Source organism: Myotis lucifugus, unplaced genomic scaffold (genome assembly GCF_000147115.1).
Source record: "Myotis lucifugus unplaced genomic scaffold, Myoluc2.0 scaffold_142, whole genome shotgun sequence".
Classification (NCBI taxonomy): domain Eukaryota; kingdom Metazoa; phylum Chordata; class Mammalia; order Chiroptera; family Vespertilionidae; genus Myotis; species Myotis lucifugus.
This window is the reverse complement of record NW_005871190.1, coordinates 2,080,520-2,096,694: the sequence shown is the minus strand read 5'-3', so window position 1 is coordinate 2,096,694 and position 16,175 is coordinate 2,080,520. Positions and strand designations below refer to the sequence as shown.

At 39.1% G+C, this 16,175-nt stretch overlaps 1 protein-coding gene across 1 annotated transcript in view; it reads left to right on the top strand.

The window, feature by feature from the left end:
- The window catches only part of GBE1 (1,4-alpha-glucan branching enzyme 1), a 270,676-nt gene that overhangs the window by 220,675 nt on the left and 33,826 nt on the right, over positions 1–16,175 (top strand). The window contains exons 13-14 of the mRNA XM_023758898.1: positions 5,223–5,407; positions 7,036–7,166. Of these exons, the coding sequence (XP_023614666.1) occupies positions 5,223–5,407; positions 7,036–7,166 (316 nt within the window). The remainder of the gene's footprint in view (positions 1–5,222; positions 5,408–7,035; positions 7,167–16,175) is intronic.

Genomic DNA, 16,175 nt, shown 5'->3' with positions numbered 1-16,175 from the left:
CCTTACACGAATTTTGTGCATCGGGCCTCTAGTGTGTACTATAATAGTATATATAAACTCTGAGAGCTTGTTCACAGGTTTTGCAGGATGAACATATAGGAATAAGGAGGGAAGAAAGTGGAGAAGGGATCCTAATGTAGCAACCTGGTTAATCCTATCAATCTGGACATATGCAATACCCTTTGTAATACTTATTATAATATTTTTTTAAAAAATAAAAAAAAGAAAAGAAAAGAAAATACTTGGCTTAGGAAAATTTGTATTATTAAATACATGAATAAATGCATCATTATAGAATTTTTACAATTTAAAGAATGGAATCATGTTTCTTGAAACCTAAGTGAAGAGGAGCAAATTGCTGCCTTTCGAATTTATCCTGGTTACTTGTGTGTCTGCTGGTCAGTTTCCTCCTCAGAATGATGGGAGCCAGGAATGTTAGCTTTAGTATAACTCTTCCTATTGCCCCTTATGTCCTTTGTTCCGGAACCACATCAGTAATGAGTGGAAGTGTGTAGCATCAAAGCTGCCATACCTTGCAAGCTTATAGATGCCAGACCCTGTTCTAAGTGCCTCTAGAACAGCTTAAAAGAGCTTTTATGAAACTTATTATCTGATTTTACAGAGGGGGAAACAGTACTGGGGAGATTACATTGCCTAAATTCACTAAAATCACTTAAGTGGCCTTGCTGGAACTAAAGCCGCAGTCTCTGACTTAGAAGCCTGTGTTCAATGGCATTACACTGTCTCACTGTCCTCACTGAGATATACACCTCTATGCTGTTGTTCTTCCGGGTGTGGCCTCAGCCCTCCTGCTTTCAGAATATTACAGGGCGGCTGATGAAAATACAAATTGCTGCCAAGGACTCGCCTCAAAGGTAGTGGATCAGAATCAGTGAGCACGAATATTTTTAATAAGCTCTCTAGGAATCTGTATGTTTCCTCTGGAGCATACTAATTGATTGGAAAGCACAGCTCTACACTATCTTATTACTACTCCCAAGGCGTGATGGTATCACAAGTTCTTCTTTTTTTTTTGTTTTGTTTTTGTTTTGGTAGCATTTGACCCTGACCACCCTCCTTGAATCTCTTCTTAGCCTTCTGTATTTCTTATGTTCTGCTTCCTTTGCTAACCTTTGTTCCTCTGTCTTCTCTAATCTGTCTCCTTTCTGCCTGCAGTTCCATTAGCTGCTGCCCATGGCCCTTTTCCTCCTGTGGTAACTTCTGTTGTTTATTGAGGCCTTACAACATACTCTTGCTTCCCATCCCCAGATCTTACCTGAATTTCAGTACCTTATTTTTAGCAATGTTACTCTAAATCCATGGGTGCCTGTATATTCTTCAGGTCTTAAATTCAGTAGGCCAAAAAGTGACCACATTACCTTCTCCCCACACACTCCCACTGTCATCATCTTCCCCTAGAACAGCCAGTGCTGTCACAGCTCAGTCTTCTGAGCCCGAAACTTCAAATGGTATTCATACCCCCCTTTTCCTTAACCTCCATTCAGCAGCCAGTCATCCAATCCAGTTGTTTCCACCTCAGAAACGCCACCTGAATCAGTCATTCTATTCTCCATTCTCATTGCAAGTTGTCATCTCTTACCTTATACTTTGGTAGGTTTTTTTAAAAAAATCTTTATTGTTGAAAGTATTATATATGCTCCCTTTTTTTCCCCATTGCCCCTTCTGGCCCACACCCACCCCCACCACCACCCCAGACCATCACCACCCTATTGTCTGTATCCATGGGTTATGCATGTATGCATGCAAGTTCTTTGGTTGATCTCTTCCCACCCACCCACCCCTGCCTTCCCTCTGAGAGTCAACAGTCTGCTCCATGCGTCTATGTCTCTGGACCTCTTGTTCATCTGTTTATTTTGTTCATTAGATTCCACATGTGAGTGAGATCATGTGTTACTCGTCTTTCTCTGACTGGCTTATTTCACTTAGTGTAAAACTCTCTTACCATATACTTTGGATTCCATATTAGACTTCTTACCATTCAACTATCCCCCACACCCAGTGTATTTTCCATATTGCACCAGAGGTATTTTAGTAATAAACACAGTTGAACTTCTCATTCCCCACTTAATAGGGCTTTTGGTTCCATATTGCCTATAACATAAGATCGAAATTTCATGAGGCTTATCTTAATCTGACCTCATCCTGTCTGTACCACCTCTTCTCCTCACCACAAACATTATTTTAGGGCTAAACCAAACTCCTTCACCAAGTCATGGTGTAAAACCAGACTATCTGGGTTCATAGTCCTACTACTTAACAGCCTCAGTTTTCTTAGCTGTAAACTTGCAACAATAAGAGTACCTACCAGTACTTGAAGTTTGTTGAAAATGGGAAGAGCACTGCATGTGCACATGATAAGCAGACATTAAGTATGTGCAGCTGCCTCTATTGTGACCATTGTGATAGCAGTGATGTAACATTCTCCCCCAGAAAACACTAAAGGAATTGCTTATTACCATTGGAGCTACCTCAGGGATCTGTAGCCATAGCAAAATAAAAAGTATTTTGCCTATAGAAAGCCTGGATCCAGCTTGTATGTGACTAAACTTTAACTACCTTGTGGCATTTCTAGGCTCTAACATTCTCCACTAGTGGAAATCCCACTAGTACTGGGACATACGATATTCCCTAGACTGGCAGTGCCTTCGTTATCAGTGAGGAATATGCTCCACTACAGTTCTGGACCTATATCAGTTTGCCACTTGTATGGGTGATGGAACGAGCTATGCAGTGGCTACACCTTGAGCTGGTTGAATCAGGTGCCAGACCTAGGCAGGACTCCTAAGTGTAGCAGAGGGAAGTTCCTTGTGTCACTTTAGGGCATCCTAAAGTAAATGGGGGCCCATAGAGTCAGAAATCTGGGTCCCTCCTGTGTCACATAGTGGGAACATCATAAGAAATATTTAGACTGAAATATTAAAATTTAGCCATATGTTGTAGACACTTTAATTTTTATGAAACTACCACCAACATATTTGTTTGGATGTTGTTTTTAATTTGATGACTATGGTCCTGAAAAGTGAAATGTAAATTGTAGTGTTTCCTAGCAGAGGTTGCCATAAAGCAATTCTGCAATAAATTATTTCAGATTACATCCTACCTTATAAGTTTTTATTAATTAGAATATTAATATACTAGTTGCTTTAAAGTAGAACACACTTGTATTGGCTATGGTACTTTCTAAGTGAAATGAGAAATTTGTCTTAGAAAATTGTAGTGTTAATGGGGTAAATGAAAATAAATTTTAGAAAATAGTGATTAATTTTTAAGGGGAAGAGGGAGAAAGAAGCCATAAAGTAAAAATCCAACTTGGGAAAAACAGTATGGGCAATCTATTAGAAGACTAACATCTAAATTTGATAATTATAATGATAAATATATATATCATCTACACTAATAAAAGACAAAGATGCTAATTGACCGTACCTTTGCTACGCCCAAGCCATGCCCACCAGCCAATCAGAGCGACTATATGCAAATTAAGCCAAACAAGATGGCGTTTGGCAGCCATGGAGCTGGAGCAAGCAGGAGGCGTGGTTGCCCCGGCGATGGAGGAAGCCAAGCTTCCCGCCTGCCCTGGCTGGCTGTGGCCTCCACAAAAGGCAACAAAATTTCAATTATAGAAGCTAAATAAATCCCAGATACCTGCTTCCAGCCAGCCTCCACTGGGACCTTGGGTGGCTGGGGGCTGTGGCCAGCCTGCAAACAGCCATCAGCCCCTCACCCAGGCTGGCCAGGCACCCCAGGGGGGACCACCACCCTGAAGGAGCTGTGGCCAGCCTGTAAACAGCCATCAGCCCCTCACCCAGGCTGGCCAGGCACCCCAGCAGGACCCCCCACCCTGAAGGGGCTGTGGCCAGCCTGCAAACAGCCATCAGCTCCTCACCCAGGCTGGCCAGGCACCCCAGTGGGACCCCCACCCTGATCCTGGACACCCTTCAGGGCAAACCAGCCGGCCCCCACCTGTGCACCAGGCCTCTATCCTATATAATAAAAGGGTAATATGCAAATTGGCCCTAACAGCAGAACAACTGGGAATGATAGGTCACTATGACACACACTGACCACCAAGGGGCAGACGCTCAATGCAGGAGCTGCCCTCTGGTGGTCAGTGCGCTCCCACATGGGGGAGCTCTGCTCAGCCACAAGCCAGGCTATTGGCTGCCAGTACAGTGGTGGTGGTGGGAGCCTCTCCCGTCTCCTCAGCAGCACTAAGGATGTCCGACTGCAGCTTGGGCCTGCTCCCCGCTGGCAAGTGGGCATCCCCCAAGGGCTCCCAGGCTGCCAGAGGGATGTCTGACTGCCAGCTTAGGCCCACTCCCCCTGTAAGCCAGCAGGTGGTTATCCCCCGAGGGGTCCCAGACTGCAAGAGGGCACAGGCCGGGCTGAGGGACGCCCCCCGAGTGCACAAATTTTTGTGCACCGGGCCTGTAGTTTTATATCATTTTTCAAGTGTTTTAGATTTCTGGTTTTCATCATTATAGTAAGAGATAATATAGAAACGGATTTCTAAACAAGAGTTCCAGTTACACATACGCGCACACACACACATATTTGAAATTAAAGGTACATGTCTAATGGTAACACATACATCTGAGCAAAAAATGAGCGATGACATGTGTTTCTGTAGCACCTGAAGTTTACGGCGTTCTTGCCTATTGGGATGAGGTAGAAAGAACTGTGGAATTAAATCAGAGGAACTAAATTTCAGTGGTTCCTTTTCTACTTATTATCTGTGTGAGGTTGTACAAATCCCTTAACTGCCCAGAGCTTTGGATTTCTTCTCTGTGGACTGGATATAATAGAGAGTGTCTTTGAAAATCAAAAAAATAATGTACATCCAAAGCCATCTGAAATTATAACCCATTCTACAGATTGAAGAGATTAGAGAGATAGAGATTTTAAAAGTTACTCAGCGATGATTTCAAAGATGAGATAAGTATGACAGAGATGCTTGCTTTCAGAAGTGGGAATACGTGCCTGGCTGAGACCTCACCCTGGGCTTCTGAGCCCAGCAGCAGCCGGTCCTCTTGGTGCGGGACTCTGCTTTTCAGAGCCAGGGTCTGCGTCATTCCCAGGACAGCGCCACTAAATCACAACCCAGACTTCTTGTAAGGACTTTACACCGTTTAGTTATTGAGTTATCTTAGTAAGAAATGCTAACATTACTAAGCAAAGTCTAAATTTGTTTTTTAATGCAGGTAACGAATTTGGGCATCCTGAATGGTTAGACTTCCCAAGAAAAGGAAATAATGAGAGTTATCATTATGCCAGAAGGCAGTTTCATTTAACTGATGATGACCTTCTTCGCTATAAGTTTTTAAATAACTTTGACAGGGAGATGAATCAATTGGAAGAAAGATGTGGTTGGCTCTCGGCGCCACAGGTAAGCTCTTTACTCTAAATGTTATGTTTTAATCACTGATGTTGTACATGCTCAGAAAGGCAATTGATTTAAATCTATATGCAGGTCTTTTAAACAGCACTTTATTATTCAGTGTGTAGTGCCCTGTAACAAACTTCAGGTTGTCAAAACATGTTATTGTAGTCTCTCCAATAGATATTGAAAATCTTAAACGTGATACCCTGCTTACTTTATTGTTTAGTTTGTTGTTGTTTAGTTTTAGTTATTTTTATTTCAACTGGTTAAAATAAATGACAAAAGCTCTACATGAAATATATTTTGGAAATTGCGGGGGAAACATCTTAATTATTTTGACTTTTTCTTCATATAAATAATGATCCTTTCATAAAAAATTACTTTGACAACATGTAGATTTCTTTATTTCTTTTTTCCTCCTTCTTTTACTGGTTTCTAAGCTGTCATTTCAATAGATGCTATTATACCTGCATGCCTTTTGTATTTTTCATGAGCTTGACTCTCTTCTGGAATTAAAGTCTCAGTTTTCAATAAGTTTTCAAGAATGTAATTAACAGGTGCAAATATTTTGCAGGCTTTTTTTTTCCCCTTGCAAAAATTAACATATAGTATGTGTTACTTATAATCCATTTACTTTTTACGGGTGCTGTTTGAAATTACTGATGATGTGTCTTTACTTTGGTGTCTATGTGGGGTTTTTTTTAAATGGCTGAAAAAGGTACTTGTATATTCAGTAAGATTGGCTGCATGACATGAATGCCCAAATCACATTTATTAGTAATGCTGTTTCCAGAAGAGAGAGCAAAATGATGCTCCTTTTCAATAGGAATAATGTTGAATACCAAAAGGCATGCTGCTTGCTCTGGAGCCTTAGTTCCCATTTCTAAATTACCAAGAGTGGTGCTACTGATATGCATGGAAATAAGTCCTTGCAAATCAGAGAGTGGAAGAAAGTGGTGTCGAAAAAGCAAAGGTTCCTCGCTGCCTGCTGTAAAACATGGTATAAAATAAGGAAGTGTGTAAATGTTGTAATTTCTTTTCAGACCTTCTCTTTTATTAGGCAAATATGTATTGTAAAGGACTTTATGCTGTTGTTGAATCTGAAAAAGTTAGACAATAATACAAAGTTTTTAAGATAACTGCAACTGTAGACACCTCAATATAATAACAATGTTACATTATATTTTGAAAAGTAATTTTATATATTTTACCTGATTAATCTGGAACTAAAAAGTCTTAAAGAAAATCCACTTACAAATAGATCCAGTATATATATATATATATATATATATATATATATATATATACACACACAAACACTTTATATATACCACAGGTGCCATGTTATTAATTGAAACCTGAGCCACAGCACTAATCCTCTGTGCTTTGTTTGACGTTGGCAATGGCTGGTGACTTTTTTATACTCTTCAAACAGTTTTGAGACTGTTATTGGCTTAGAGTTTAATATGGAAAAATTACAACATGTTCAAAAAAATAATATGCTGCCATTTTTATTTTTGGCTTCATAACTAACAAAGCTATTCATAAAGACAAAAACAGCTTTTTTGTAAATAATTGACTTGTGGCAGTGCCTAGGTTTTATCTAAATGTTGTATATGTGTTCATTCTTGCAGGCCTATGTGAGTGAAAAGCATGAAGCCAATAAGGTCATCGCTTTTGAGAGAGCAGATCTTCTTTTTATTTTCAACTTCCACCCAACCAAGAGCTACACTGATTACCGAGTTGGAACGAAATCTCTGGGAAAATATCCTTTTTGTTGTCAGTGAATATAACTATCTGCATTCAATTTTTTTTACATCATAGAGAATAAGAAAGACTAATGCTGCTCTTGATGTCAGTGGCTCTCAGTTTCCTTGTCTGAAAAGTTGAAATAGTCGACCGATAAATCTTTCCTCAGCTCAGTAATACTGAATTAATCCTAAGTTTCATTCTGGCTGTAAAAAGTGTGATTCTGGATGTTTAAAAAGTATTTTGATCCAGTGTGCAAATACAAGAGACAGTGTAGTTTTTCCTTTAGAAAATCTTGTAAGTTGTCTCAGATTGTCTTCTTTTCCCTCCACGTAGCGAGAGAGCAGGTCATATTGTAAACGGAGCGGCCTTCCCTTTTCTCTTTCTTGTCTCATTTAGTGCAGGACAGCTCACCTTTGTAAGTCTGAACTGGTAAAGATTCAGGGCATGGGAATGTAAGCAAAGGAAGCAGCAGGGAGACTGTTTTTGATACCCTCTGTTCATTCATTCATTCATTCATTCATTCATTTCACAGATACTTGCTGAGCAGCTGTGTGCCAGCTGTGTGCTAGATGCTATAAATACAGGAGTTTTCCTGGCACATACAGTTACTACCCTCATGGAGCTTTTAAATTAGTGAAGAAGAAAAACTTAGTAATTGTAAATTGACAACTGTTATAAAATTACTAGTAGCCTGGTGCACAAAATTTGTGCACATTGAAAGGGAATTAATTAGAGGAACATAATTTGGACTCACTATCTAATATCAATAATATGTGAGCGTGAGGCTGTCCGCATTTCTGAAATTCAATGACATGAATTTTAGCTATTACTTTGCCAAATAAATGGAATTTACAGATATCATTTAAAAGAGCATTCAGGTTAATATTAAAAACTCTGGCTACCAAATCAGGTCTGTTTTCAACTTTTTGCCAGCGTTGTAAATTGTTTGCAATATTTGCCCATTTGGGGTTGCATGTCATGGTTACGAATAAATCGGGCTTGCCATACTTCGTTATAATTGCCATAGCATTCTGATATCGCTGCTGCATATTTCTGGGACTACCCTCAGAAGATGATGGAAGTATTATCATTTTACCAATCAGCACATTGTCATTTTCAGATCTAGATTTGAGATAATCCATCAAACCACTACATTTTTCAACTCTCAACTTAGATTGGTTTGCTTTGATGAAATTTATCCAATTGGCCTCCATTTTTGAATATGAATCCATGATAAACTGTTGAGTTAATTTTCCTGCATTTAAAATAGGATTAAACGTGTCCCCCACAGAGAAATGAAATCCATAATACTACATTTGTGTGACTCGTGTCCTTACATTTTGTCTAGTATTATTGTCGATTACACTGTTGTCTCTGAGTCTTAATGCAATATCTGTTCCCCAGCCTTTTTCACCATGTGGAAAAAGAATAGGATATGTCATTGCATCTAATGTAGGAAACAGGATATTGATTTGTTTCATTTTAGTGGCATTTGGATTATTGGGATCTGGTTTACAATGAATGAGCAAGTCCCTTTCAAAAGGAGGTTCTCCATCTTCATTTCTGAATATGACAGCAACCTCGGTTACACGGGGAGAATTATATCTACCTGGGTCACTGTTATGATCATATTTAATTGCCATTGTTACTTCTGTGGGAGCAATACCTTTTGCTGCTACTTCAGATTGGGCTTCCTTTTCTACCTCATGTAGCATCTTGTACGATTTTGTTAATTCATTGATTTCATGCATGAGGTTGTTGATGTTGATCATGAGTCTTTCTGAGCAGCCCTGGTTTTCTGGCATTGCTAATCTTTTACTTGTAGCTTCGGCTGTATCCAAAATATAGAGTTGAGCAAACTTCCGAGAAACACCATCTGAAGGATGTAAAGTTCTAGTATGGTGATAAACTTGTCCATGCATTCTAAAACAGTATGGCCCATATCCTGATGGCGATGCAATATTTGCACCCATGGAAGCAAAAGCAAAAGAACTATTTATGGAACGAATATTTTCTATGAAATTTTTACTGTCAAAATCTTCGTTTGTCATTAATCTTTTTAAATATGCCGGGTAATCTGGAAAATGTATATCATTTGGACAGACTTTCCCTTTGCTACAACATCGAGTAAATTTCCCATCGGATGGTTTTTCATCCAAGAAATTTAGTGATAGGCAAAATTCACATTGAACAGTCATTCCACCACAACTATGTTCGAGGATTGCATCCTCATGTACTCCATTTTTGCTGAGAAGGCAGTTCCTACCGGTATTGGTAGTACTTGTTGATGACTGTTCTCTAGACATATTCTGTCATCACCACCGTCTTCTTTTAACTTCAAAGGCACGTTGGTCTTCAGACATTTTCTGTCGATAACGCCGGTGTTTTTTGGCATCAGAGCAATGTTTTTCCAGTAGCTGGTGTTCAGATACATTCTGTCGTGGGCGCCACCTTCTTTCAAGATCAGACACACGCTGCTCTGTAGACATTTTCTGTCGATAATGCTGGCATCTTTTGGCTACAGATCTATGTTGTATCAACAGTTGTTCTTTAGACATAGTCCCACCTCTCTACTGTCACGGTCTGATATGTAGGTAAATGAGAGTCCTGGCTGTCAGGCCACTGAGAGCTGTCTGACCAAAGGCTGATTCTGGCTGATTCTTTGGGGGTGGGACTTTCTCCTCCCTGCTGTCAGTTTCCACAGCTGTGATGAGGAAGCTGGGGTGACAGAGGGAGCCGTGCCCTCCAAGCCGCCCTCTCTCTCACTCTGCTCTATGTCCAGCGGTCTCTTGCTCTGCCAAGTCCTCCAAACCTCCTCCTCTCTGCCCACTCCTCTCCCGCTCTGCTCTCCGCTGGCCAGGTCCTGGGAGCCCGAGGGCATGGCTTGGCGCAGCAGGCCTCACCTCCTGGGCTGGCAATGGTCCCAGGAGCCTACGACCCAGGGCCGCTGTTGCCTCCTGGGGCGCTTGACATCTGCGTATACAAACTAACCACCATCTTTGTCAGGTTAATTTGCATAGTCACTCTGATTGGCTGGTGGGCATGTCTTGTGGGCATGGCTTGAGTGTGGCGGAAGGATGGCTAATTTGCATGTTTCTCTTTTATTATATAGGATAATACAGTGTATTTTAACAGATTATAACTCAACCAGATTCATGGGCAGGGGGAGAAGGCAAATTTAGGGCCTAGTCACAAAGCAGCACAAATTTCTAATTAGGCAGCAGAAATTATATTCTTCTCCCCTGGAGCCCTAATCATAATTAATGTCTGCCACCCAAGCAAGATGTCTGATGCCAATGAGAAGTCCTAGGTGTCAGGGTCTCTGTAGCTACAGGAAGATACCCTTCCTGGCTCCAGGTGGCTGGAACAGTAAGAGAACTGTGTTTTCCACATTATAAAAGCCCTGAGGTAGTGTGACCCCAGCACTGTGACAATATCATTAAGTTCCCTGATTCATTGTCTTTCTGCTTTCAACTTTCATGGTGTCAGCAGTGTCCAAGCCTTGCACCTATTGCAGTTGAAGGCAAGGGCCCTGTTTCAACTGTCACCTTTAGACACAACAAAAGGCAAATAGGTATTATTTTTGGTTTCTTTTTCAAGAATGAAGTTGCTCTTGCAAAATTCCTTCTGTGTTGTGTATGCACAAGGAGACAGATAAAGCATATCAATGTGATAACATTATCTGCACTAAAAAAGAGCTGTACTGTCCCAGGAAGCAAATCTTCTCACCTCACCATTTCCATGAAGAATGCCAGACCTGTCACAGTTCCTACATGACCCTTTTCAGCTCCAAACTGCTAACATAATGCCCCCAGGTTAAATCCTTCTATATCTAATAATATAATGTAATAAAATACATTTTATTATGATCAAATTGAAATATAATCAAACCAAAATACATTTACAGAACACTTGGAATCTAATGCAATCTTTTTATAGCACTGTCCTTGACCCGCAAGTCAGGGACAAGAGATGTATAAAAGTAAACTATCATGTAAAGCATAATGCAACAAATGGGAAGGGAACAGGAATCTTCCAATGGAGAACATATAACCAGGAAAAACAAATAAATAAATGAGATTGATTGATTGATTGATTTAAGCCTGATTAGGGGAGGGGGAGAGAGAGAGAGAGAGAGAGAGAGAGAGAGATTGCTTGATTTATTAAGGGAAATATTTTAATCCTGGACCTTGAGAAATGGATAAAATTATAGTAGAAAATTTTGAGGAAGGCCATTTCTGCTGTAGGAAAGCATGTAGATTCTTAGATAATGGACTGCACAATGGATTAACTGGAGAATGATGATCATAAAAATACTAAGGGCTAAGCTGAAAAGATAGATCAAGATCACATAATAGAAGATTTCAGTGTCATATTAATTAGTTTAGGCTTTTATGATAGTTGATGGTTAGTCACTGAAGGTTTTGAGCTAGGGAGCTACTTGCCTCTGGCTGAGAATCGAACCCACAACCTATGTATGTTCCCCTTACCTGAGAATTGAACCCGAGACCTGTGTATGGGACGATGCTTCAACCAACTGAGCCATACTAGCCAGGGTTCAAGTTTCACTTTAAACAGTGGGAAGAATGGTATGTTATTATTACTAAGCTAGCAAAGCCAGAAAGAGTATAACTAGTCAGGGTAATAGAAAATATGACAAAGGAATTTGAATAATGATGGAATTTGATAAGAATGTATGCTTTGGGAAAAGTCTCATGTACCCAGTGTGTAGGAGACTTTCTTGAGGAGAGAGATTGGAAGTACAAATATTAATTATGAGAAGTTGTAGTGCACATAAAAGATAATTAGTGCATAAACTAAAGTAATGGCAATAGAATAGAAAGAGGCATGTGAAACCCTTTCTTATAGTGAAAGAACTCAGCAATTGTTTGGACATTGGGTATAGAAGAGAAAATATAAACTTTCACTTTTTAAAAAATTGGTTTAGAGAGGGAGAAAAAGAGAGTGAGAGAGAAAAAACATCCATGTGAGAGAGATATGAGAGAGATACGTCAATGGGCTGCCTCCGGCTGGGAACCGAACCCACAATCTACATACATGCCCTTACCTGGGAATCAAACCCAACACTGTGTAAGGGATGATCCTTAAACCAACTGAGCCATACTAGCCAGGGCTAAAGTTTCACTTTAAACAATGGGAAGAATGGTATGTTATTATTACTGAGCTAGCAAAGCAAGGAGGAGTATAGCTAGTATAACAAAGAAATTTGAATAATGATCTTTAGAAGAAAAATTTTGACCCAAGCTACATTGATCTCCTATCTGAAGTCTATGTAACTTTAATAAATATTAACAAGTGAAAACATACAATTACATAGTAGAACCCACCCAAAAGTTAATTTTATTTAGTGATACAAAGTTACACTGTACATGAAAGTCTAGTTTGGTTTTGAAGAAAAGACATAAATCAAATATGAAATTTAGTGATTTGTCTAAATGTCTATAAGCACCTTTTATGCAGAAACTCTTTTCATTAATAAATACTGAATGCTTTACATTTTTACCCCTTTCAGACACTGTACTCATTAAAAGTTGTAATGATATAGACACCTTGGAAAATTGGGCCATGTCTTCCTACATGCAGTAGTTGTAGCCTCAGTCATTTATTGGATTTCTAGGACAACCTCTAAGAAACATTGTTGGTTCTTTTCCTACAAGGACTTTGTTTTCTTGGGATTTCTGCCCACTTAATTCTGTAGCCTTTCTCATTCATGTCTTTTTTGTCAACAAGCTATAGCTAATCTCCATATGTTGCTGCTTCCTGTGGGGACATTTGCATTTCATAACAGTCTATTTGAACACTCAAGAAGTATGCAAGACTTAATGGACTAAGATATCTAATGGACTATTTTTTTCTTTTATAATGAGGATTTTTATTTGAGGGGAGGGAAGTAGGAGAGTATTTCCAGGGTATTTTAAACCATGCCTTCTAAATAACTATGTGTTCACCATTTCAGCCTAAACTTTTAGATAGAAATCATCAAATCTGGGTTTTGTGATGTTTTCTACTCCAGTGACCCAGTTCAGTGCAGACATTTCATCTATAAATTCCTCCATAAATAATAACTAACCATTATCAGAACATTTTCTAGTTCTAAGAATTTCACTATTTCACAAGGTAAGCAATTTAAGTTTTTTAATTAAAAAAATGTCTTAAATGCAAATGCATAAGTTCTGTATTCTGGGCCTAGTGTCTATTCTGCTTGCCAGCTTTGCAAGTCAGAAAGGCATTTGACATGCTCCTCACAGTACCACCTCTAGTCATTCTTCCAGACCAAATACCTCTAGTTTCTTTACTAGATTTTCATGCTACTTTCTAGACCTCTTACCATCAGGTCTTCCTTATCACAATACACCCCTCATTGTTCACATTCTCCTTACTTACATTGTGTCTCTGGATCGGAAAACACAGGATTGTAGGTGTGGTCTGGCAAGTGTGACGTGGAGTGCCATGTTACCTTTCTCTACCTCGATACTGCTCTCTTTTTAGAGCTAAGGTTACATTAGCTTTACCGGCAATCATCACATCTTGTGCTCATATTGTATTTTCATTCAGATACAGATCTTTAGTTTTTCTTTGTATATATGTATCTCCCTTATTCTTTATTCAGATAATAATTTTAATCTAAAACTCAAAACTTAACATGAAACATGAAAAAAATATATTGTTTTTTGCTTCTAACCTGTTCATAAGAAGATAAAAGAGTACTAGAGTAAAACAGTTCCCTGTTATTAATCTGTTATGGTTGTACCATGAGCAGCTGATACATCTATTCTTTGAGCTTCTGGCTGTTCTAAGCTTAGCTTTAAGAGTCCTTTTATTATCTTAGCATTTTTCAAATCTCATTTCGCTTTGGCCTTTCATCTTCTTGACTTTATTCTTATACCTTTAAACAACATTGTAGGTCAGCATTATAGAATCATTTTAGATACAGAAATTACGGAAAAATTAGGCTTTCTTTGCTGTATTTTCCTACTTTAACAAAGTGTTCTATTCCCTTGGTATTTCCAACTGCTGAGCCAGTGAATTGAATACAGATTTTCCCTGTAAAGAATCCACAGTGGCAAGATTGGATGTATTAATCAAGTCAAGAAATTCATCACAATTTTAATTCCCTGGAAAGCAGGATTTGGTGCCAGAACAAATTTAAAGTTTCTAAAGAAGTCATTTGAACTTCTGTCACTGTGAAATGTAAACCTGCAGTGGTAACCTTTCAGAATTCTTGAGCAGTTCAATTTTTTTAGCCTGTATATCAAATAGCAAGACATCAGCTTTCACTCAAGTCTATGAAGAATAGGTGATGACTGTTCCCAAGAAACTGTTGTAAGGAGAGCTATTTGAGGGGTAATGCCAGGCAAGGTAGAGGAAACACTTTATGGATGCTTTAACTATCACTTCAAAATAAGTTGATACGTTTGGAAAACTAAGAGAGAAGTCTCATTTGTATCACTAAGTTCTTGGAAGTGGTCTTCATGGTGATGGCTAAAGGTTATAGTATTGTTTCTGCAAAATGAATCTGCAGCCATATGCTAGAGTAACAGCAGCAAAATTCTTTGCCTATACACTGCCTCACGTTGGTCTTTTTAGTTGCTAATCTTCAGTGTTCTTTCATACAGAGGACAGCAATGGGGGTATTGCAGAACTGACATCTAAATAGAACGGGTAAGTAGGCAGGTGATCAGTTTCATGCTTAGTAAGATAATATACTTTTTTCTGATGTGTTATATTTGCTTATGGCTTCACATTGCTTAGCTGTAGGGAAAGAGAGAGACAATATGCCCTTGATATAATCAGAAACATTGTATTTCTTCCATCATATTTCTTTACTTAGAGCATTATCAAACCAGCATTGAATCAAAAGGAAAACTGCTAAGCCCCAAAGGACAAACTGCCCTTCCTTATCTACTCCGAACAATACAAATGATGCTGCCACATTTCGAGTGATGGGGGGTTAGAGTATGGATGTCAGGGGACGTCTTTTTGAGGTCCTTCTGTTTATTAGCCATGTTCATGAAGTATCTAGTTTAATATTCCTGGCCACTCTCTGTGCTAGGTTGTATGACCTCATGTGACAGATCAGCAAACTGAGGTCTTTAAGTAACTACCAACTCTCCTCCAGCACACGACTGGTCAAGGTGGAGCAGTGTACTGCAAAGCCTATGCTCTCTACTGTACCATAGAGCCTCAGTTCATGGCTACAGAGGTGGTGGGTGGTGGTAGCTGTAGAAGTATTACTGATGAAGATTTATTTCTGTAATGTTCAAAATGATTTAGTTCTGGGGAAATAGGTAGCAAGAGAAAATTATACACAAAAAATTCATATAAGCTTCTCTCTCATCAGCTAACTTCCCTCAGTAACCCACCAGCACCCCTCACAGATTCTTCCCACCAGCACCCTTGTCACCATCCTACACAGGAAAGAAACGTAAAACTCAGGTCACTTTTTGTGTTTACTGTATTCTAGAGTAGAATATAAATGTGTGGTGGTCTGTGTTCAAACTTAAACTCCTCTGATGCATCACATCAATTTAAATTGACTGTATAATATTAAAATACACTTTAAGTCCTTACAGTTTACTTAGAAGGTGTGTGTCTTTGGTATATACAGATTCGAATAGTACTGAGAGCTTAAACTCTAAAATCAAATGCTTTTAAATTATTTGTCAGCATGCTGATGAGGCGGGGGTGGAAATACTAGCAGCCCATTTTCAAACTTACAATATTGAGATGTTAAGTGGAGTGATCATAAAGTACAGCTTGTGAAGAATATATGAATCCAGGCTGAAAATATTTAAGACTCCCGGAACAGATGAGTAAATATTTGGAATTGACCTGAGATCTTTGAAATATTTTCATTAAACTGCTGCACGATGTAATTTTTAAAATGTAAATTTAGACTCTGACATTTGCAACCTGTACACAGAGTTTTTAATGAGCAAATAAGCTCACATGGATGATTCACTGGAGTGCGATCGCCGAAGGTGGAGATGTTGCTGTGAGT